Source organism: Anguilla anguilla, chromosome 9 (assembly GCF_013347855.1).
Source record: "Anguilla anguilla isolate fAngAng1 chromosome 9, fAngAng1.pri, whole genome shotgun sequence".
Classification (NCBI taxonomy): Eukaryota; Metazoa; Chordata; class Actinopteri; order Anguilliformes; family Anguillidae; genus Anguilla; species Anguilla anguilla.
In genome coordinates, this window is record NC_049209.1 from 27,505,372 (window position 1) to 27,528,292 (window position 22,921).

General features: G+C 45.5%; 1 protein-coding gene across 4 annotated transcripts; it reads right to left on the reverse strand.

Annotated features, from left to right (window-relative positions):
- Positions 1-4,817: 4,817 nt before the first annotated feature.
- On the reverse strand, positions 4,818-22,543 carry poldip2 (polymerase (DNA-directed), delta interacting protein 2). 4 transcript variants are annotated; one of them, XM_035432024.1, is made up of 11 exons: positions 22,015-22,533; positions 19,568-19,649; positions 19,018-19,115; positions 17,689-17,788; positions 17,188-17,263; positions 16,731-16,838; positions 16,138-16,274; positions 15,268-15,294; positions 15,032-15,157; positions 14,038-14,117; positions 4,818-5,387 (listed from the first exon to the last, which is right to left on the reverse strand). In XM_035432024.1, the coding sequence occupies exons 1-11, from the start codon at positions 22,191-22,193 to the stop codon at positions 5,273-5,275; spliced, it is 1,128 nt and encodes a 375-aa protein (XP_035287915.1). In that variant the 5' UTR covers positions 22,194-22,533; the 3' UTR covers positions 4,818-5,272. The 4 variants fall into 4 exon arrangements, with proteins under 4 accessions (XP_035287915.1, XP_035287916.1, XP_035287913.1 ...); XM_035432025.1 differs by lacking the exon at positions 4,818-5,387 and adding an exon at positions 6,516-8,115 and having other exon boundaries at positions 22,015-22,543; XM_035432022.1 differs by lacking the exon at positions 4,818-5,387 and adding an exon at positions 9,141-10,618 and having other exon boundaries at positions 22,015-22,543.
- Between the last annotated feature and the right edge of the window lie 378 nt (positions 22,544-22,921).

Here is a 22,921-nt window from a genome sequence, read left to right on the forward strand (position 1 = left end):
AAATACTAAGTTATAAAATACTAGCAATGAGAAAACATGTTAGCTGAAAGAGTGTGTGGCTTATAAGGGAACTGTGATAGACTGATTAAATTTCAAAAAGCAGTTTTCATTGAGGTCACTTTATTCTTCTGACCTCAGTGAAATTGACAAAGCCTTTTCTTCTTCTAAAACAATCAAACGTGGTCAGAAAGTATTATAGACCTGGTCCTAATCTGTCCTTTCGTGAAAAAATCCATGAGAAATGGGTGGAGCAACAATTCCTATTACACACATTTTTTAATTCTCAGGATACTTGTGAAAAACATTCCAATCTGAATTAAGTACAGAAGCTTCTCATATAAAAGCTCTAACTTACATGCTTAGGTCTGCTGACCCAAGTTACGTTTCAGGATTCGTGCTCCAAACAGAGATTTTACAGAAACCTCACCCATATTGAACCTTACCATCAGAGTGAAGTAGTCACCAAGTTTCTACAAACACACTATGCCACGATCAAAGGAAATTCCAGAAGACATGAGAAAAAAAGTTGTTGAAATACATCAGTCTGGAAAGGGTTGCAGAGCCATTTCTAATGCTCTGGGACTCCACTAAATCATTATCTCCTAATGGGGAACACTTGGAACAGAGGATGAATCTTCCCAGGAGTGGCCAGCCTGCCAAAATTTCTCCAAGGGCGCAGCGGCGACTCATCAAGGAAGTCACAAAAGATCCAAAGAATTGCAGGCCTCTCTAGCCTCAGCTAAAGTCAGTGGTCATGACACTGCAATAAGAAATAGACCTGGCAAAAATGGGATTCATGGCAGAAACCACTGCTAACCAAGAGAAACATGGATGTACCTGTACATATAGACAAATGGACACATTCACCAGTAAATTATTTTGTGTTTTAAGTATAAAACTGCCCTTCAGGATTACTGGCACCTTTCATTAATATGAACAAAGAAGGCTGGATAAAAATAAACTTAATTTTGTAATCAAATGATTTCTATGATCAGCAAAATTTACATAATCTTGTTGTGATACCATTGCTCAGAGAAAAAAATGATTTAACACAAATTATATATAATTAGACAATTACTGGAAACCCGGCATTTAGTACTTTGTGCACCACTCCCTTTGACAAGATAACAGCATCACAGTCCCCTATAATGTTTGATGAGGTGCAATGGGTCCTCCATGCAGTATCTCTCCAGATCCAGAGTCCCCAGTCTACGCTGGTAGACTGTCCTCTTCATCTTACCCTGCAAGTATTCAGTGGAACTGGGTTGGCCTTTGCAAAAACTTGATCCTCTGGTCAGTTGGCCATTTTTTGTGGATTTGGTGGAATGTTTCGGATCACTGTCCTGCGGGAGGACCCAGCCACGGCCCAATTTTAGCTGCCATGCAGCAGCAGCCAGATTTTGGTGTAAAATCTTCTGGTACTTGAAGTCCATGATGCCATTTATCCTAATAAGGTTCTCAGGGCAAACAGCACCACATCACATATCTACCACCATACTCCAGAGGGGGATAAGGTTCTTTTCAACATGACCATACCCATTTTATGGTGTTTGTGGTCAAAAAGCTCAATTTTTTGACCACAAAACCCAACTGTACTTTTGGGGACTTGGTGACCCCAAGACACAACTATCACCAGAAATTCTTCAACTGTGACAACTTTAAATTTTTTGGCTCTCAATCCATCCTCCTTACTGTGCATGGCGGCGAAATATACATCCTCTGCATGCCATGTTCCAGTTGTTTTGTTGTTATTGCCCAAATATAGATGGAGATTTCCAGGTGTTTACCTATTTCCTGTTGTAGCCATCTAGCATACAACAAACTGTTGTCTCATTTCATTTGTGTTCTCTTACTTTCCTCATGTTGAAGGATGACTAAAGGATTTTGGCATGTGTCACCTCATATTTATACCCCAGTGAAACATCATGGATGACAATTTAAGAGCACAGCACTACTAAAATCCCAACATTAGCTTCAACAGTGACCTCACACCACCACACCCCGCTACTTGGCTGTCTGTTTTTTCTCAGCAGATAATCACTCAATTCGCCCCACAACCCAGAGAAGCCCCTGGCTGGGTTATTTAGACTTGGTTCCAGTCACCGTGACCCGACAGGGTAATGCTGGACCCCGCTGGGAACACACAGCTATGCTGTGTGTGTGCTCTCGCTCACTCCCATTCACATTATACACCCATCAACATTCAGACAGTAACATCCAATCAGATACAGAGGAACGGGATTCTCCACGTTCCCCCACCTTCTGCCCTCTCAGTGCCTTCATACCAGCGTTGACAACACAAAAACAAATATGTGTACCTGTGGATGCAATTCACTCATCTCCTTCACACTACTGCAGAAATCCTGTTCATACTGGATTCGGCCGAGCAGTGCAGGGCAACCCCACTTTAAAAACAGGGACAAAGGAGAACCTGCTCATGGTGCCCTGACCTTTGCTCTCAGGGCCATACGAGGACATTAAGGCCCGTCTGGGCTCTGTGTCATCGTGGAATAGGAAGCTACGGTTCAGAGCCATTTCCTCCTGAGAACATGGTCAATGTGGCTTGGGGAAACAAAAGTCACATAAGTTCACATCTGTGTCACAGGGAACTGCACATAAAAGGAACAAAAAGAAGAACATTTTTTCCCCCCAAAAATGTTTATTTTTGTCCGTAGGAACCATATTTACAGAAACGTACGCTATGGCAAGAACAGTTTCACACATGTACATTTCAGTCCTCCATCAAAAGTCATCTCATTAGTCGGGGAAAAAAAATAAAATAAATAAACAGGAGCGTTCAGGACAGTTTTCCTCTCCACAACATTATCAGCAGAGCGTCAACCCAACGCACATCGATCCCCCTCCCCACTGCCACTGCCCTCAGTCAAGCCAGAACATTCCCCCCCAGTCTCACCATTACCGCCCCCCATTTAAAGGACCACAGCTGTCTGAGTCACACCAGGAATTTACAGCAGCAGATCCTGTATCAGTCTCCGTGCTACTGGACACAACCCTTTCCAGCGACAGTGAGGCTAATATCAGACAGGCTTCTTTTGCTGAAATAGGACATAGGGATAGGTAAGCCTGTTGCTGGCACGTTTGGAGGCATGCTGCCGTGTTGAGTGGGGGCAATCGGTTCCATCCTGCACACCGGTTTACTCACACTTTACACAGTGCCATCAGCCCGTTCACTTTTTTATTATCACGGTACAGACCATTTTCATTCACTGGAGACCATTCACTTCATGGCTGGAGACCATGGCATTGTCATGCGCATATCAATCAACTTGCTGATCCCTCCCTCCCTCCCTCCCTGGGTAAGGGCAAAGCGTCAGAGGAAAATCCCAGCCCATTTTTCCGTCTGCAAATGTCAAAAGACGATAACCTTCCTCTCCTACGATTACAATGTCTCTTGCAGGACACCCCCCCCCCCCCCCCATCCCTTTATAATTGGGGGCAGCGTTTTCATCTGTATGTAAGAAACGTTCCTGTGTCATTCTGAGAATTTACAGTGGTTATCCCTGATTCCAGGTTTGATACAGTTCTTAGCCCGAGGCAATCCGTTTCAGACTGACAGACTTCAGAGCTCGAGCTACATTCCTGGCATGCTTTTCTCTTTATGGCCCGATCCCACCCCCCAAAACCCTTGAAAACTGTACTCCTTTTTCCTCATGTAGAACTCGTGTCACACAGGCAAATGTCTGAACAAAAAGAATGAAGGCTTTAGGCTTTCATATATAATAAGGCCTTAGCCCCCCCCTCCCCCGTATAGCCCTAGGTCAATTCAAGTAGTGATCGGTTGGGTGTTAAAAAATAAATGCCCCCCGATATGTACTGGTTTGGCCTCCAAATGTATTCACGAGTTATGGCATCAAAAATAATGTCAAAACAAAGTTTTAGAAACACCCAGAATGCACTGGGGCGTATCATCCAAAAAAGAAAAAGCTGCTGACATTTGTCAAAATGCACCGTATTGACATTCGAGTCCAACGTCTGATGAAAAAAAAAAAAAAGGGGGGGGGGGGGTCTGATTTCTGGACGTTATCAACTCTGGCGCATGACTGTCAGGAGAGATGAGAGCCCAGCTGTGAGGAATGTCACCTCTTGAGTGAAACATGGGGGCCCGCAGTTTTTTTCCTTAGTTTTATCTTCCAGGCCCACTGCCCTCGTCCGTATTGATGGGAACACGCAAACATGTACAAAAATGTACTTAGCAGGAGGAAATAATCCATGATAATTAAGAGTACGGGACACTTTTGCAAGGAAACTGGGAAATTGTTATGGGAATATTCATTGTTTGTGTGTATATATATATATATATATATATATATATATATATATAGTGTGCATACGAGATGTGGCTATTACATAATGAGACTAATGCTGTAATTCAATTTTAATGAAGAAAACTTACATTTCAATTCCTTTCCCTTTCCGCAACTACACACCGTTGTTTTCTTCTTCACTTCTGGAATAGACTCGAAACGGGTTCCCTTGAGTGCAGACTTGATTTTAGGGAAAACAAAAACGTTGCATGGTGCTAGATCGGGTGAATAGGGAGGATGGTCAGGTACTTTTCCCTAAAATTAAGTCTGCACTCAAGGGAACCCGTTTTGAGTCTGTTCCAGAAGTGAAGAAGAAAACGACGGAAGAAGACCTACTGCACTGCTTTGATCAGTGGAAGACCAGAATGCAGCGGTGTGTAGTTGCAGAAAGGGAAAGGAATTGAAATGTAAGTTTTCTTCATTAAAAATGAATTACAGCATTAGTCTCATTATTTAATAGCCACACATCGTACATTTGGATTCCACTGCATGTATTAAAAAATAAAAACTAAAAAAATTTTTTTTTTTTTTTTTTTTTTTTAAAGCCCAGCAGGACTGGAATTCCAAACTCCCTGTCTGGCCACTTGCACCTCTTAGAACAGCTGGAAAAATTTGTTCCGCAAACCCCACTGCCCCACATGTGGCATAACCATTCAGGATAGCACTCAACGACTTCGGAAGCTCACAGGTTCGCTATTGCTACGGTTTCGGGGAAAAATTCCCCTCAACCACCTCAATTATTAATTCACTTTTGAAATCCCTTCATTGCTTTTTATTATTTTGTTTTATATGAACAAACTCAAGAAATGAAACCTTGAGGGAAAAATAAATACAGAGAGTGTAAATATCTCAGGGATGGAAAAAAAAAAAGTCTAAGGAAAATAAATTTGGCGTGAACAAGATACGGGGTCTCTCGTCTCTCATCGCAGACAGAGGTCAACGCTGCTCTACCAGCTGTAGCCAGCGGGGGGCGCCTTGTCGTCCTTGTTGCTCTCCAGGGAGAAGGGCGGGATGCGCACGTCAAAATGGGAGCCGTCTGTCCTCTCGATGCGGAACGTCCCCCTGCACAAAGACGCGGGTTACTGAAGGGCCTGAGTAACAGAGCTGGGTTGCGCTCAGCGCTGCCGCATATTCACCAGGCCAAAACCGGGCAAAATTTCCAGTTGAGTTTCATCTGACAGACTTTGATAAACTGGGCGTGTGTTATCTTGTATTGACGCAGTAAAAAGCAACAATATAAGAGGTGGGTAGATGCAGAAGTAATGGGGTATACGCTGACGCATGCAAGCATACATACAATGAATTGGTTATGTTAAAATGTTCCATTTCAAAATTTTTGAATGCATTTGTTGAAAACACGGACTCATGCGGTTATGATTTATCCGCCCAGACAAAGAAGCAGCAGGTTCCTCACGGTCATAAGCCCCCGCAATAAAAAACAAAAGCCTCAGCACTGAATGAATCTTAAGAGGTGTGGTACAACACTGAAAAGGTTACCAAGGCTTCAACAAGGATGAGGTCCATAGGGATGGACTGAGAGTATATGGTGATGCACAGGCGCCACCCACTGGCCAAAGGGCTAAATGTCCATTGTTTAATTTCAACATGCACCGACTTGTCCTCAAACAATTTTGGAGACACATCAGGGCCCTATTTCACAAAGCAGGATTAGTGAGTTAGCTGGAGAAATGCTCAGAGTAAAACCAGAAACCCTCCTAAATCTGGAACATGTACTGAAGTAAAAAGAGCTGTTCAAGGTTTTACTCCGCACAGTTATCCAGCTAACCCAAAAAAGAAAAATTATGTGTTACACATGTATTGGATGTGTTACACATCATTTTTCTTTTTTGGGTGAGATTGTTAAAAGATTGCATTAATTATCTGAACAATTGCAGTCGAGTTTTTTCCTCTTCCTTTTTTTATTTTTTATTTTTTTTTAGAAGACCATCATTAGATGGCCGTCTTTATTTTCCAAGCCTCCTTGGAAGTGCACCAAATCATTTTTAATTCAGTTGAATATGCAAAACTGCTTTTATTCTATGAATCCCTACATCATAAATGAATCAGCCACCATTCTAATAAAACTGTAAAAACTTGAATAAGGAGACAGAAAAGGAGTGGATTCAACACCCACCTTCCAACCGAAACCATAAGGAGCAAACAAAAAGAAAAGGAGGCTGTGTAAAAAAATTTTTTAGTTAGTTTATTGTTCGTGTTCCAGTCCAGACTTGGCCCCTTTCAGTGTTTGGGTGGCGAGGTCCAGATTTTCAAAAGCTACAACAGGGGAAGTCAACAGCTCATGGCAAACTTGTTCATATACACAACTACACATGACAAGCTTGGGCAACAGTTATAGGACTGTCCATAACCATTTCGAATGTATTATTCTCAACGGTTCATAACAGCTACAATTACAAAATGTCTCAGATTGAAGGCAGGCACATTACTCAGGAAGAAGCCAGGGAACTGACTTTGAACCTCTCATGAAACAAAGCCCCGACTAAAAAGACAATTAAAGTTTGAGGGCAGTCAAACAGCTCCAAGAGGAAAAGAACTAGCCAGGTTAACTTGGTCTGACTGAGTACACTGGACTTCTCAGATGGCCTATATGCACAGTGGGGCCTGGGTTAGAGAAATACTGAAATAAAGCCCCACCTGACTGGTCTGCACTGACTCCACCCTCTCCGACCCTAGTGGGTGGGGCACAGCGATGGTGTCATTGGGTCTTCACATCACTGCTCCACTCCAACTAACTAGAACTATACTGTACAGAAGGATTAATATCAATAGTAAGCTCTGTAGCCAAGCAATGAAACCAAGAATTTGCCTTGCAAACTCCAGCCTCACAACATAAAAACAGCTAATGAAAGTTATTTTCTGGAGCATCCAAGTGAACGTAATGTACTGAAATACGTCAAGGTCAAATGCAGTGCAGGAAATGAAACGGCAAGACCCACATTCCATTTTTTAAAAATAAGTTATGCTGATCGCTCAAAATCATGAGAAGCTCTGGCACTCAGGTCGCCCAGCAGGCTTTTGCTGGCACACGTACAGGTCCGTCTAAAAATGGAGATTTTTTACTTTTTTTTTTTTTAGCCTCCTTTTACTTCAATCTTACATGCTGACACAAAAAAACCACACAGACGTAACTAAAATGAGTTTTGAAAGGTAATTTGACGTGCTTTGTACCACCTGGTATGGCAGTTTTGTATGAGGTAGTTTTGTGTGATTACTGAGAGGTCTGTCTGGCTGAGGTAAAACTGAAGTACTGTTGTGAATGTATAACAGAGAAATGAGGTTTTATGTGGTCTGCAGACAGCGGTTAAGAAAGTAAACGCTTCCCCATCCATAAAAGCTCCAACCGCAGAATAAATGCAGCTAAGTGTACTGTCCCCCTTATGTTAACATATTCTGTAAAGCTAAGTTCACATCAAAACTGCAACTACATATGAGCTGAGAATAGCAAATTCTCACAAAAAAGGGAAAAAAATGTTTTTTTTTTTTTTAAAACTTAAAATGTCACAGAGAAAAGACTCAACATCAAAACGATCGAATCTATTGAGTGGACCACTCTCGCCTTGGATGCAAAAACTGAATCTCCAGCAGAAAGCCCACTGTACATCGTAAGATTCGGTAGCTGGCACAGAACAAAAAGCATTGAGAACACTATGGCGCGACTCAGAAGAGGAACGAGTAGGGTCCGTCAGAGTGCCCGTGGCTGTCCAGAGAGAAGGACGGGATGGCAACGTCCAACATGCCGCCATTGGCCCGCTGGCAGGAGAACGTCCCCCTGCGGAAGGCGGAAACAACCAATCAGCAGCCGCACACTCGGCAGTCCGAACACTCCCTTCGTTCCCTACCCCTGTGTGGGGCCAGGGGGCGGGGGCGGGGGGGCATTTGGTGACTGTGAAGTCTCTGCACAGGACCTGGGTCTCGCCCTCAACCTTTAGCACAGATTCCTCTCTCCGTTTCGCTCCAATACAGACCCCTCTACCGCGCTCCCCACCTTCTCTGAACCTGCTTCTCATCTATCACCACAGCTCACAGCCGTTTGCCAGACACCCAGCCGCCCTATCAGAAGCTCCAGGACACATCTAAAGCGCTGGAACATTCCATGACCTCATCTACGAGATCGTCTCTCATTCAGCCCAAAATATAACTGCAGAATTCACACGGCAAAAGAAATCAACAGCGGGGAATGTCTTCTTTCCTGGCTTAACAGGAAAAGCTGACTTTCAGAACCTGAATGGCTGGGGGCTACACTACAGCTGCACTCAAGAACATTTATGAGAAGGCGGGGCAATTATTCTGACGCCGACTGATTGGCAGGCAAAGACTACAGGCACGTTTTTGGGACCGAGTTGTGACGCAGAAGGCTACTGTGCACAAACCCAGAAAGGGAAAGGACACACAACAGCGTCAGTAGTGCAGAGCATTACCGAGCATTGATATGCTTTGGAGTACACAATGAAGGGGCAGGCCCCTTGAGGCGAAGAGCCTATGATGTCAGGTTTGGAGACAGAGCTATTAAAATGGCGGCATGTAGAAATGGGTGGGGGGGCGGGGGGCTGGGGCTCACATGGTATGAACCCTCCTAGCAGAGCAACCATTTCATTCCTGTTGTTTATAACGAGGTGGGAATATAAGTTTACTTCCGCGTCATAAGCTCCCTTCAGCAGCCACTAATGAACAGGAGTCCCCCTGCCTTTCTGAAGTGATGACAGTGCTCAGTATGGTGAGGCGCAACACAAACTTCCCCTTTAAACAAAAACTCACGCGCAATACTGGCAATTCGTTAATGTGCCAAAAGAAATGTTTACTCTTTCTATCATTTATTTATTCATACATCTTTATTTTGTCATTTAGGCTCAGTTACATTTTGACCTCCTCCCTCTCACCGTTAACATTACAGTCCAAATCTTTTTTGATTCTGAGTCCCTAAAAATGACAACACTGTGCAACTATTGCAGCATCAAACATAAGAGGCTCCCAGAAAGAGAGGAATAAACATCCATTTCTGTCATGTCATACACATTACACAATACCAGAAATCTTAGCCATCCATCATATATTATAAAGTACAAATAGCAGATATAAATTACAAATGTACACATCTGACCCAACAGGAGCCAGCAGTCTGTACAAACAGATGGGAAATGTGGGGTGGGGTGGGTGGATGTAGGCTAAATATTCTCATACCCAAAATTAAGTCAAAGCAGACCTATGAACTATGACCTTGGAATAGTACTTGTTTGCATTTAACCATTACTTTGGCCAGTCAACATCTATGTTGGGGGGACTAGCTGTTTCCAATGGAAATCAAAACTGAAGGACTCCCATTTAAAATAGAAAGTCAGCATTAGTTCTGGCAAAGTACGCTTACCACCTGGGTTAACAGACTTTTTTGGAAAGAAAAAAACCTGGCATGTGAGTAAGTAAGTGCTGTGTTTCAACAGAAACTTGAAAATTAAAACTGAGCACATTCAACATAACAGCTCAGTCGTGGATGAGAATTTGAATGTGATAATTTAACATTTCTAAGCTCATCAGGTTTAACACCCACGCAAATTTTAACTTTAAGCATTTTAGTCAACAGTGAAATATATCTCCCCCCCTCAAAAAGAACAAAACATTTTGGAGCAAGATTGCCATTGGATAAGGTGTTTTGTTAAAGCTGTGGATCACTGCATGCATTTAGAAAAAAATGAAACACTGCCTTGAATTTTACACCTAGTTCTTTTGCCCTTTAAAAGCCCATTAAAATTTCAACCAAAAGCTGCTAAATTAGACATTCGGGAATTGTGTTGTGTGAAGCTTAAACGGAATAACAAAACTAATGCAACTGGTGAGGATTCGGAGGAGTAGACCACTTTGTGGTTCCCAATAAAATACCAATAAAACGTTTTGTGTGTCAGGCAACATTTAAACACCATGGCGACAGTCGCTACGGCTTGCCTGAGGCTTGCTGTTCCACAGCAGCTCTAACCAAAGCCAAGGCTCAGAAATTCCCTGAGGTCAGGGGTCACATTATAAATGCAGGCGCATCATTGGCTTGCAGCTGGTGGCAGAGAAGTGCTATCCGGTGCAGGGGGCAAATGGGCGGGGCCTGGCGGGAGAGTGAGGGGGCGGGGCCAGAGGGCCTACGGGGCCCGGTTTCGGGTTCTCAGGCTAAGGAGCTGAAAGGGCCCGGCAGGAAGCCGTTAGGAGTATCGTCTTTCTTGCTTTCGAGCGAGAAGGGCGGGATGCGGACGTCGAAGAAGGTGCCGTTGGGCCTCTCAAGGCGGTACGAACCCCTGTGGGAGCGAAACACAACAACAGGCAGCGTCAGAGCCCGAACGCCGCCCCAGCTGTGCTGCCCCGCCCCGCCCCGCCTCCAGCGCTCTGGCTAGGGTCTACTGCGCGACGAGACGGACGCCAACGCGGCCAACATGGGCCTGCTCGTCGGTCCAGCTCCAGGCTAGCTGGACTCTTTATGCGCCTCCTGGATTTCAACACTGCAGGAGTTGCGCAATCATGATAGGCTGAATGAAAATATGGAAAGGGGTGGGGGAGTTTTCTGCCAGCAACCTCACTTCCAGCACCAACAACTACTACCAACAACTACTACCAAGAATCTATGGTTTTCAACTACACACCAAGAAAGCGGATAACAGGTGCACACTAGCTCCTGTTGTTTTGGAGTGTAATGACCTGCACAAAGGTGCAGAAAGCACGAAGCCACATGTCCACACCCCAGCCGCTCCACGGCCCCCGTAAGGAAGGCTCAGGGGAAGCTGCCCGTTCCCCCCACACGCGTGTCTTTAGACGGGACCTGTGCCGAGCGGAAAACAGGCCAAGCGCATCCGCGCGGACACGGCACTCAACGCAGCGGCACCGCGCCCAACGCAGCCGCACCCCGCCCAACGCAGCCGCACCCCGCCCTTCAGCCGCAGCCGCACGCGGCGATCGAGGCCAGAGCTCGCATGCCGAACCCTGCTCATCAGGTCGGCTGACACAGCCCAACACCACGCCTTCCGCGGACGCAAGTCCACGGCCGAACCGCCGCCAGCGCTACAACTCCGGAGGGAGAAACGGCATCCGGCTCCTCAGCAGGAGCGCCAGGCTCACCGCGCTCATCCACCGCCAAGAGCCACAGCGGACCTGAGACTGTGTGAGCACGTGTGTGTGTGTGTGTGTGTGTGTGTGTGTGTGTGTGTGAGTGAGTGTGTTCTTGAGACTGAGCGCGTGCGTATACATGTGCGTGCGTGCGCTTGTGCTCCTGAGACTGAGTGTGTGTGTGCGCATGCATGTGTGTGCTCGTGCACGTCAAAGACGCTGCAGAGGTTATGCGTCAGCAGTGTGGGCTCCTGAGGCAAAGCCATCTGTTTATCCTGCAGATGCAGGTGCAACAAAATGGCCTCACACGCAGCCAGCCCTGGCTAGCATCCCAACAGATCAGTCATCCACAAGAGGAAGCGCTACAGCCACTTAAAACCATCAGAACGAATAAAACATTCAAAAAAAGAGAGTAACTCTACGTATCCTACCTTTGTATTGGCTCAGAGAGCTCTCCTTCACAAGGGTGAGTCAGCCACTAAACGCACAGGCAAGCTGGTCCAGGTGCCCGCTCTCCATCCAACATGGGGACGACAAAACACTGCTTCATCTTTAGAACCGCCGGCGGGCCATGTCAACAAGAAGCCTGCTGGTCATCGTTTCTGAACAGCGCGCTTATCCCGAGCGACTGGCCAACCGGGGCAAAGGGGCCAGCTTATTTCTGGCACATCCTGTGACTCATTTATAAAGCTGGCTTTTCACAAGAGCCGACTGAAGCAAAGCACCTCCCGTAGGGGTACAGAACTGCAGCCCCCTACCCCGCCTTCTGCTGTGCTCCCATTCTGACAGTGACCTGGTCCCGACTGAGGCCAGACAAACTGGCACTTTTGCAACATCTATCCATGCAGGCTCACGCCGACTCATGAATAACAGCTGCAGATTGTTCCCGTGTCCTTATATGAAACGTTTAACACGAACCAGCAACGGTGCACAGATAATTCCGTTAAATGAGCCAGGGTAATTGCTGCAAGCAAAATCCTCCAAACACATTCTCTTTCCATTCAGGCATTCGCTTGCACGTAAAGCTGCTCAGCTGTACATGAGTCCTAATGCTCGTAAAATACTCGACGGCTGTGTCTTACAGTGCCCCTCCCCACCCCGACCTTACATTAACCTGCGTTTCACTTGACAGCGCTGGCTGGGAACGCTGAACGTTTGTCCTGCTGAATAATTTTGTCACCTCGCACGCACAAAGCCAATGAAGCGACAGAGACGTGAACTCCGACGGCCGACCCGAAGGCCAATTAAAAAAGGCCTGAGGCCGAAACGATCGCTGCAAACGTATGAGCCAGCGCGTTTCTGCGCTCAGTCTGCTCGGCTAACAGGAGCCAGGCTTCTCCGCTGACAAACAGGAACACAATGTCCTTTCGACACTGCGTTTAAACCTAGTGCGCGCGCGAGCGGGACCGGGACCAGCGGACCGCGCGGTGTGTGAGGTCTGAGTGTGCGGCGTGCCAATTTGAGCTTCCCTCGCTGAGAGAAAAACGTGAAGTAACACTCTGTTCCTGCTCTCTGCCCTGTTTGTGCACCAGGGAACGGCCCAGTCACGCCGAGCCAGCGGATGGCCTCAGACGCTGGAACCCACGAGCCAATGTTTGTTTGAACACAACGGTGCTGTTATTTACACATACTTCTTCCCTCGTTTCAAAATCCAAAAGCATATCACCAAGCACACATGTCCTTGTGTGTGCGTGTGTGTGTGTGTGTGTGTGTGTGCGTTTAAAAACCAAAAAGGCAAAGCTTGTATTGTAGAATGCCAAAGTGTGAGAACGTTCTCTGGAAAAAATGGTTCAAAGCAGCTTAAAGAAATCATATTTAAGAACTGGAACAAAGCAAAAAACTCCCTTTCATTTTTTAGAAATGCTCAGGAGGTTGCTGTTGGGCTTGCTGATGTGTGGCTTTGTGGTTGCCTGTGATTCTGAGTCCTAAAATTGAAATTTTCCAATACAAATGTCAAATGAGAAAAAATACTTCCCGAACCAGCGGCTCCATCCTTCTTCAACAAATGAGAATGTAGGGGAGCAGTAGGCCTAAATTTCACTGGTCAAACCCACAACCTACTCTCATTGGTTTAGGCAGTGTTTTTGCACTGAAAATCCGAGAGCAAGGACAGGGCAGTTTGAACATGAACACACACATGTGCGAGAGCGGAGGATGAATTTGAACAGAAAATTGGTGCAGGAGCAGAGTATATTTGGGAGTGCGCACACAGTTTTGTGCCAGAGCAGGGTAAATATAAGGGTGCACACGTATTTTTGCATGAGAGATAATGAACTCTGCGTGAAAGCTGGAGTAATCATACTCTCTATTAGCGGCTCTTCAGTTAGCGGCCGTGTGGTAGTGTGCGGTTCAGTTAGCGGCCGTGTGGTAGTGTGCGGTTCAGTTAGCGGCCGTGTGGTAGTGTGCGGTTCAGTTAGCGGCCGTGTGGTAGTGTGCGGTTCAGTTAGCGGCCGTGTGGTAGTGTGCGGTTCAGTTAGCGGCCGTGTGGTAGCGTGCGGTTCAGTTAGCGGCCGTTTGGTAGTGTGCGGTTCAGTTAGCGGCCTTTCAGTGAGGCGGTGCGAGGGATGTGATTAAGTTTGGTCGGTGTGCGGTCATGCGGTTGCTCGGTGAGACTCACCACATGTGTCCGCTGGGCGCCTGCAGGGAGACGTGGCTGCTGTACTGAAAGGCTGGCTGCTCTTTGGACAACACTGGCTCCTGCAGTTACAAACACACAAACCCATTAGACACCGCCAAAGTGTCAACAACACAGTAACGCCCATAGCACCCAACTGGCTGGAGCAGCACAGTTCAGACATAATGGTGCCCCCTGTTAGTTCACAGTGTCTCATACTTTTTTAAGGATAAGCCTAAACTAATGGTTAACAACAACAACTAATTTCTTCTCCACGCAATTGAGTTAATATTCGTCACTTTATTGGCAAGCTCCATTAGCCAACGTTATAATCATTAGTAGCCTACTTGGCTAAACAAAATTAACGTTAAAGTAGACACTGAACACGCATCAGTCACCTGAGGTGCCAATTTATGCAACCACCACTATTAAATCCAGAGAGCAAAGACACCTGTGTGTTCTCTGACGAAACGGTTACCATGTTGCTGGTTCTTATCAGACTGCAGTCCACAAACTTAGCTTGCACAAGCTGGAGGAGGACAATTCATGTGCAGCTTTGAGCAACCAGGCTTAGGATGACCAGCAGGGGATGCTGGTGAGTGGTGAGACCTGGTCATCCCGGGTGAATAAATCCCTTCCTCCCCGGATGATGCCGCTAGTATGTGACCACTGTGCCCCTTCACATAGTGAACCACCCAGCAGCCCCTGTAAGTAGCCTGATTTACAGTCTCCCCCAAGCACAAGGGCCCCATGTTCTAAACATTCAAGCTTTCCTAACATGAGTCTACCCATTTAAATTTAACAGACTTTTAAAATGTACGCCCCCTTTAAGAAGATATCTTCAGAAAATGTACACATCTACTTAACAGACTTTTAAAATGTACGCCTCCTTTAAGAAGAGTACGCAAATGTATGCACAGTTCCAGAAATCAAAATGACAAGGGTGGGGGGGGGGATTAAACACCGAGGCCGAAACACAGCGAGTGGGCGGACTCACCCGGCCCACGACCCCTCGGCCCCGGACCGTCTCCAGGGTCCCCGACAGGCTGAAGATCCTCCAGTGGCGCTCCCTCAGCTGCACCACCTCAGCGCCCATGTTCTCCAGCCGGATGCAGTAGCGCCACTGCGGAGACAGACACGCAAGCCGTCAGATGCCAACGCCAACGCCCGCTACGGGCGGGAAACGCGCGGCAGGGGCTACGCCACGGCCGGTACAAGCGACGTGCTACTCACCCAGTAGACGTGCGAATTCTGAGCTTCCTGCCAACAAAGAGAGAAGAGATCAAAACGTTAGCCAAACAGAAACAGGTAGCACGTACAAAAGCCACTGTTTTTTTCACCACACACTGAAGATTGCTGGTGGCAGGGTATGTTGAGTATTAGGTATTGCCTAAGTGCCAGTTAATGCCATTTGTGAAGGAAACTTTATTAAGATTTAAAATTGTAAATAGAAATTTTTACAGAAAAAAAAAGTTTTTATTTTTTCTTGGACGCTTCTCGGTCATATGAAGACAATTTAGTTTGCAGGTTTGCTGCACGCTCATCGATCTCTTCTCAGAAATGAGTTGCAGTGTCTGGTTAATTGTTATTTTTTATGACCTCTTCTTGGAAGACACCCAATCACAACTCAGGGAAGGTGGGTCAAAGGTGATTCCAATGAGTCTATGAGATGCAGTGAAGCACGTCACATTTCCACAAACCGCCCGTCTGTTAACCGCACAAACGTCTCAGCTGTCAGCTATGGAGACCTACTGCTGCTACGGGACGTGCTGTTCCCAGAAGGTAAGGATGAGACCGTCCAGAGAGCTTGTGCTTTTTAGAGCCCCCCCCCCCCCGCCCCCCCCCCCCGCAATGCATCTGTACAGCTGCATTTTCAGGTTATGCACCTATTCTCACACCTGCAATGCCCCACCTAGGAATTGAACCAGCAACCACTAAATGACAAGCCCAGGCCCAAATCTATTGAACTACACTGCTGTCCATGTATGGCAGATTGGTCTGACTGAAGGAGGATGATGTCTACTCTGGCACATCCCCAGCATGGCCAGGCACTGCTCCAATGAGCGCTCCTTCCAGAAGTTTCCAGCGAGGGGCCGCACTCACCCTCATGCCCATGTAGAAGGGGATGACGGTGACGCGGATGCTCTCGGTGGTCTCCCGGTGCACGTCCGACAGCTCCAGCCAGGGGTGGTTCTTCTCCTGCCACGCCCGCAGCGTGTCCCTAGGGATGAAGGGGGGAACTGCGGGGGGGGGGGGGGGGTTTCCGGGAGAGGAAGGGTGCAGAAATACAAGCAACACTCATTATGGAACACATTACCCCTGTCAGCTTGTGTATTCAAAGGCCCCCTTACCCTGGTCCTGGATCATATTACTCATTTAGTACTCGTACTAAGTAGTCATACTCCTAATACAGGGGACACCAACCAAATAGATTCAGATAGATTTTAGCAATCTATTTAGACCAAAGAAAAATGTGAGTACCCAATAACTGCTATGGAAAGAAAACAAGGACACTTTTGCTTATTTCTGTTACAGTGAGAGTATATTTTAAAACTACTGAAGATTTACCATCATATTTTATCTACCAAAACTATTGGTGCACCAGGAAATTTCTCAGTGTCGCATTTCTGCAGTCAGTTTATCCAAGCAAATGAGATTTTAATTAAAAGAGGTAGACAGCGTAGAGCACAGTGTACCTTTAGAGGGGTTGAACATGAGGAAGCGCTCAAACAGTTCATGCTGAATGGGAATCTGGTCAGTAGAGTTATAGGGCAGGATGTCCTCGTGGCTCACATAGTCCAAACCTGAAAGAGGGAGGAAGAGAAAAAGAGGGAGGGATGGCGGGATGGAGGGAAGGAGAGTGAAAGAGGGAGGGAAGGAGGAAGAGGATTAGAGCAGAAAGGGGTCGGTATGAAGAACGTGAGAAAAACAGTAACAGGAAAGAAGGGGGAAGGAAATGCCAGTTGTGAAACTCAGTGTGACTTAAATCCAGGTCATGGTCCACACCACCACGCTCCACTGGTGTGTCTTAAACAGTGTACAACATTCAAGGCCCATAAAGACAAATGCATTTGGTGGCAGACACATGGTTAGCAAACCTTGCTAACCCAAAACAGCCGAGGAAGCTTGGCTAGTCCACTGCACTAAACATACCTGGAATAGCATACAGGGCCCTGCTGTCATCGTGATTGGCCAGGAACGTCACTGCCTCTGTCTGGGATCTCTGAGACTGACGGCAAAGCAGAAGACCCGTCAAACACACATTTGGAACATGCTTCACACTGCACCAGGCTTAAAAACTGCGAAACTCCAAGTGCTTTAGACAGCGCTTTTGAGAGCCAGCTTGAAAAAACAGAAGATGAATTGGAGCAGAATGAATTATGTTTGCATTTTTGACACTCTTATCCAGTGACAGAACGCATATATATATATATATATATATATATATAGACATTTGAGCAGAAATGAATGCAAAGTTACTGTCACATGAGATCGCTATCAGTATATAACATGACAATTAAATGCCACTGCTATGAAGCAAAACTGTTACGAAGCACATTTTTAGCTAAATATACCTCCAGCCATGGAAACACCAGCACAAACCAAAGGGTGTCACTGGGGTTTTGGAGACAGGGGTTTGAGGAGATCACTCACTATGTGTGGACAGTCCCTTGTGTCTATCAGGACCTGGTAGTATGTGTGCGTTTTGCCCTTAACTTCCTTCGACCCATGGGCCCCTGGAGGCTCTGGCTTACTGGAAAAGAAAACAACAAGGGGGGGCTGTAAATCAGTGACACACTGGAAAATAAGATTTGGTACCCTTTCAAAAGTCACCCAGGTACTAAAGCCGCTTTTCCACTGCAAGGTACCAGCTCAACTCGACACTACTCCACTCCACTCGCTTTTGGTACCAGGTACTTCGTTTTCCACTGCAGATAGTACCCCCGTCAATGTAGGTGGTCGTCATAGCGACACCGCATGAAACTGCCGTGACGTCATCTTCAACGTGACACACAGGAACAATGGAGGATATCGAAGGGATGGGGTCTTGATTCTCAGTATGTGGCTGTTTGTCACAGCAAGGAGACAAATTTTGTTTCAGAAGAGGCTGAAGGCAGCAAGACAAAAGACTGCTGAAAAAAACAGGAGAGTTTGGGAAATCCTACATCAGAGCTCAGACGACGAGATGACTCTGGTTGCTCAAAGGCGACGATTCTAGTGACGATTCTCTCTGACCCATCAGTGGTCCGCAGTGTTTCCACGTCACCTTTTGGTATCGCCTCAGCTCGCTTGGAACCTCGACGGAGGTGATACCAAAAAAAGTACCAGGTACCAGGTACTATCCACAACTTTTGCCCAATGGAAAACCAAAAAAGTTGAGTAGAGTCGAGTTGAGCTGAGCCGGTACCACGCGGTAGAAAAACGACTTAACAGTGGTTTTTATAGCATTTTCTGTACGATTTGCGAGCTATACAGCGAGTCGTTGGACCATGCTCCTTGTTCCATCATATTATGAAAATACTAATCGTCCTTGAATGTGACTGAATGTGAATATTTTTTTATGCATTTTGTTCCATTACATTACATTACACGCATTTGGTAGACGCTCTTATCCAGAGCGACGTACAACAAAGTGTATAACCATAACCAGGAACAAGTGTGTTGGAAACCCTAGAGGGGTTTGTTTTCATAGCATGGTGAACACAGACAATTGCAGGGAGGTCCAGTGGACCCATCTTGCACCAAGAGCACAAGAATAGACATGCCATAAGCATACTGCGCATGGATTAGAACTGGCACTTTGCCAGGCTGTCAATCTCTGTTAGCAATTGACATTATAATTTGGCAATACACTGGCATGTGTTGTATTCTGGCCATTTTTCATTGCGAAACTCGATATGCTATTTTGCCTTGTACCAAGGCACTATAAATGATATATCAACAGGCAGACAGAAGCACGCTGGCCAGTGAGCGGTGTGGTACCTTTCACCCGTCGGGGGCGTGACATCGCGGTCATAGAGCCGAGCGTGCCAGGGGAACAGCACTATCCCCCTGTACCCAAAAACACTGTGCAGGAAGAGCTACAAGGACAGAAGAAAGTGTGTCATAATTAATACACAACAAGGACAACTACAACCACAAAGGTGGTTCATACGATATTGCTTTACATTACCAATACTGGCATTGACAAGGTGCAAGAATGTTCCTGAAAAGGGCGGATAACTCTTTAGTCCTTCAAGCTAGTTCAAATATGTACTGTGCATGGGTATGTAAACAAGGTAAAAATTTGCGTGTGGGGGGGGGGGGGCAGCTGCAGGCAAATGCTAGAGTTATACATTTAATGTAGACAGCCTTACAATTATTAATCTACAATGCCATTCGTGACAATTATGCAATGCCCACTTCCCATAATAGCCAAAAGGCTACTTCACATTGACAGCCCCAAATGAGATTTCATAGTAGATTATATAAAATGTGACACATGAAAACAAGACACAGCGAAACAATACCGGTATGAAAGAAATCCTCTCACCTGTCCTGTTTCATATTTTCCGTGCTGTTTTGGTGCCTCAAACACTCCCACTGTCTCCAACACCTTACCCTCAGGCCTGTTTCTACCCAACACGGTAAAACAGCAGAGACAGAACGCACAGACAGAACACAGAGACCAACAATGACATCAATGACACAGAAATATCAAATTAACACTGTTCTGTGATTGACAGGGGAAGCTGATGTCGTTCACCTGTTTGATCTCTCTTACCTGTGATGAGTTATTGTTTGTGAGCTGTAGCCTATCCCAGGCCTTATTTGAAATTCTCTTTGAGAGCAAGTCCTTACCAGCCTGTCCTTCATTTATTATTTCAGCTGGAATGGTTTTATTGAGCTGTACGTGTCAACTCATTGAGAACTACATTAGGGCAGACTGAACTAACTGTGAAAATCGGATGCGCACATTCTCTCATAAAAAACAGAAGCAATATTGGTGCCACAAAACCATTGCTGGCTGTACCCAATTGTCAGAGCAAACTATGTGGGGGGATGAAATCACATCAATGCAGGCTGGCTGGCGTGCCCAACTCTGAGTGACAAAGGGCTCTCGTTGTCTCAAAGCACAAAGGCGTCTGAATAAAAGCTAACCATGCTAGAAACTGAACCGCTTATGATACAAGCCAAGGCAGAGGTGAAGACAACTTCAGGCTTTTGAATAACAGCGAGGTTATAAGGTCACACTGCTGCTAATACAGGAGGAAAATAGATACTTAAGATTAAAAGCTCAACAAAACTTGCCAGGATCAAAATGATGATAATCTCTGCACAGGATACGTGTGTGTTTACCTTCTAGCCCAGCCTTAGAATATTGTTTATGACGAGTCCTTAGTCAACAGCAGGTCACATATTCTAATCCTGCTAATTCTGGATTACTGCTTTTTCATAAAACTGCGGACAGATTCTGGGGGTGTATGCCTGTGTGTGGACCTTCCTGTGTCTCCAAGTAAATTCCCTGTTTATTGGCAGTTGAAAGGCCACATGTTTCGCAGCCACTCAATAACAATATTCGACTACTAAATCTTGTGTGAGTCAGCTACAAGACAACTGTTAGTGATTGCTGCTGCTGTGATAAAGGCCTTTTCAACACCAGCCAGTCTACTATATTCACAGACCTGAAGCTGCTCTGTCATGCAAACAAACATTCCAACAAACAGTACTTGCATATTAATCGCACTTACAAAACGTCCTGGGTTCATAATGACTCCACTGAAATACTTAAATTTAAAGGCACAAAGAACCGGTTACATAAACGGAAGTTTGCTAGTCGGGGCTGGGGCTGGACCTGCGCAGTCCCGCAGCCCCAGTAAGATCTCAGCTGCCATGGTGGGCTGCAGAAACACACAAGCTGTTTACGGGCTTTTCTGGCTGCGGACCATTCTATTCCCTGCACACGTCTCTTGTACGCCACCAGATTGAGGCCTTAGAATAGGCAGATTTCAGGAAGGGAAATGGATAGTAGTTAGTAATCTGCATCACCCGGGTTTTTTTTATTTATTAACTAGTAACAGAACATTTGTTTATTTATTTAATGTGGCTTTAACAAAAAGGAATGTTACACAGATTGTAACAGTTATTTATGCCTGATTTATGATTTGGTAAAGTGCAACGGTTGTAATCGATTCTACTACGTACTAACGCAAGATTGCACATTCTTAACTTCCATTAAAGTTACATTTTTTTAAATAATCGGACTGTTCATTATGTGCCATATGCATGTGATATAGCATCTTAACAACTCACAAAGAGTTATAGAGCATCTAGTAAAATAACGTTTTAGAAATTCAGCTGTCCAGTTCGCCTTTGGCAACTAGTAACAAACGTTAGGGGGACATGGCCAACTCTTAGCTTTGTAAAACGGACGCTTGGCAGCTTTAAGTGAAAGCATGGGAAGCCATTCTCTGTTACCCATTTTACAGCCAATTCCCACTCACATAAATCGAGATGATGCTTGCTACCTAGCTACAAGGATACCAACTTCGTCGGCAAAGTAGCTGGGTACAAGCTGTCCTGTATAGAGCTAGCTATTTAACTAGACAACGGTTAGCGTGTACTTTGAGGTGGGATTACAGTCCTTACGCAAGGCAATCCGCTAGCTAGATCAAACTAACAGTAACAACGATCACGAACACAAAAACGGACAGTGCTACCTAACTAAGACAACCTGACCTTGGCAAAAATCGGCTCACCAATTTCACAATTGCGTTATACTGACTGGCTAGTATGATGTTTACATTAGGAAAACACATTAGCTCGGTACTTCTCATTTCAGCTGCATATGTAAAGACCGAACATTTTCTTCTCTAACTGTGGTTAGTTATGTGATCAACGAGTAGGTTATATAAAGGGTGGTGTTGTTTAAAATAACACACACGCACAGTCTGTGAATGTAACGTTAGCTCGCTAGCTGAAATGAAAAACAGTACTTACCGTGACGACAGATACCGGGCCTGCTGGACGTTGAAAAGGTTGCATGCAGAACAGGGTAAACGAAGCCTGTTCAGTTCACGTCTGCTGCTGTATTCAACATTCAATACCCGAAGTGTGTGTTTTTTATTGTATTTGCTAACTGTAGAAAGTAAACCGCGTCGTAATGCACACGCAGCCATTTTTATTTTGCTTGAGGCTGCTAGCAGCGTGCAGTGCACCCTCTCAGACGACTACGCAGTCTCGTCCCAGGGCAGCTTGGGAAAATTTTGTACCAGATTGCATAACCGTAAAAACACGTCTGCAATTTGCCTAGAAATTATATGCGCGATAATAATAAGCTATTAATATACTATTTTCTACTCAGAACGTATTGCTTCTCAAATAATAATTACAGCGTAATTTACAGTAACCTAGACTCTATAGATGTGTAATACTTTGCACCATTGTTCAGTCGCCTGTTCACTGAGTGCTGAGTGTGCACTGAGAACATTTTAACGGGAAGGCATTCATTTCAATTGAGTGTGTCAAAATTATGCGAATTTGAAGCTACGACGATTTTCAGTTCGGTGGGGGTCTACATATATGTTCAAATTTTACAACCCGTGAGCTGAGATCACAACTAAATAATACAGGTTGTTAGAAAGCTAAGCATGTTGCCGACTCGTTGGATTAACTAAACTAATGAAGTAGCTAGTAAAGCAACAAACGACTAAATAGTTTGCCAGCTACGATACTCAGTAGAGGTTGGTTTGGTTTGCTAGCGAGCAACACATTGTGCATTCGATCAACTAACTGCCTTGAAAATCCCACTATCAATCAACATTATAATACCCAAGTTTTATATTTATGTTGTGAATACTGGGTTCAGCCTCAGTTTTCCAGAATACGAATCCTTATACGACTTATT

Bases quoted from the DNA above. Each gene is read 5' to 3' on its own strand.
- poldip2 (XM_035432022.1), bottom strand. From the start codon at position 22,193: ATGGCTGCGTGTGCATTACGACGCGGTTTACTTTCTACAGTTAGCAAA. The intron at 17,264-17,688 runs GTGAGTGATCTC...CTTTGCCGTCAG, and splicing joins CAAGGGACTGTCCACACATA to TCTCAGAGATCCCAGACAGA. The intron at 15,158-15,267 runs GTGAGTAGCACG...CTGTCTCCGCAG, and splicing joins AGAATTCGCACGTCTACTGG to TGGCGCTACTGCATCCGGCT.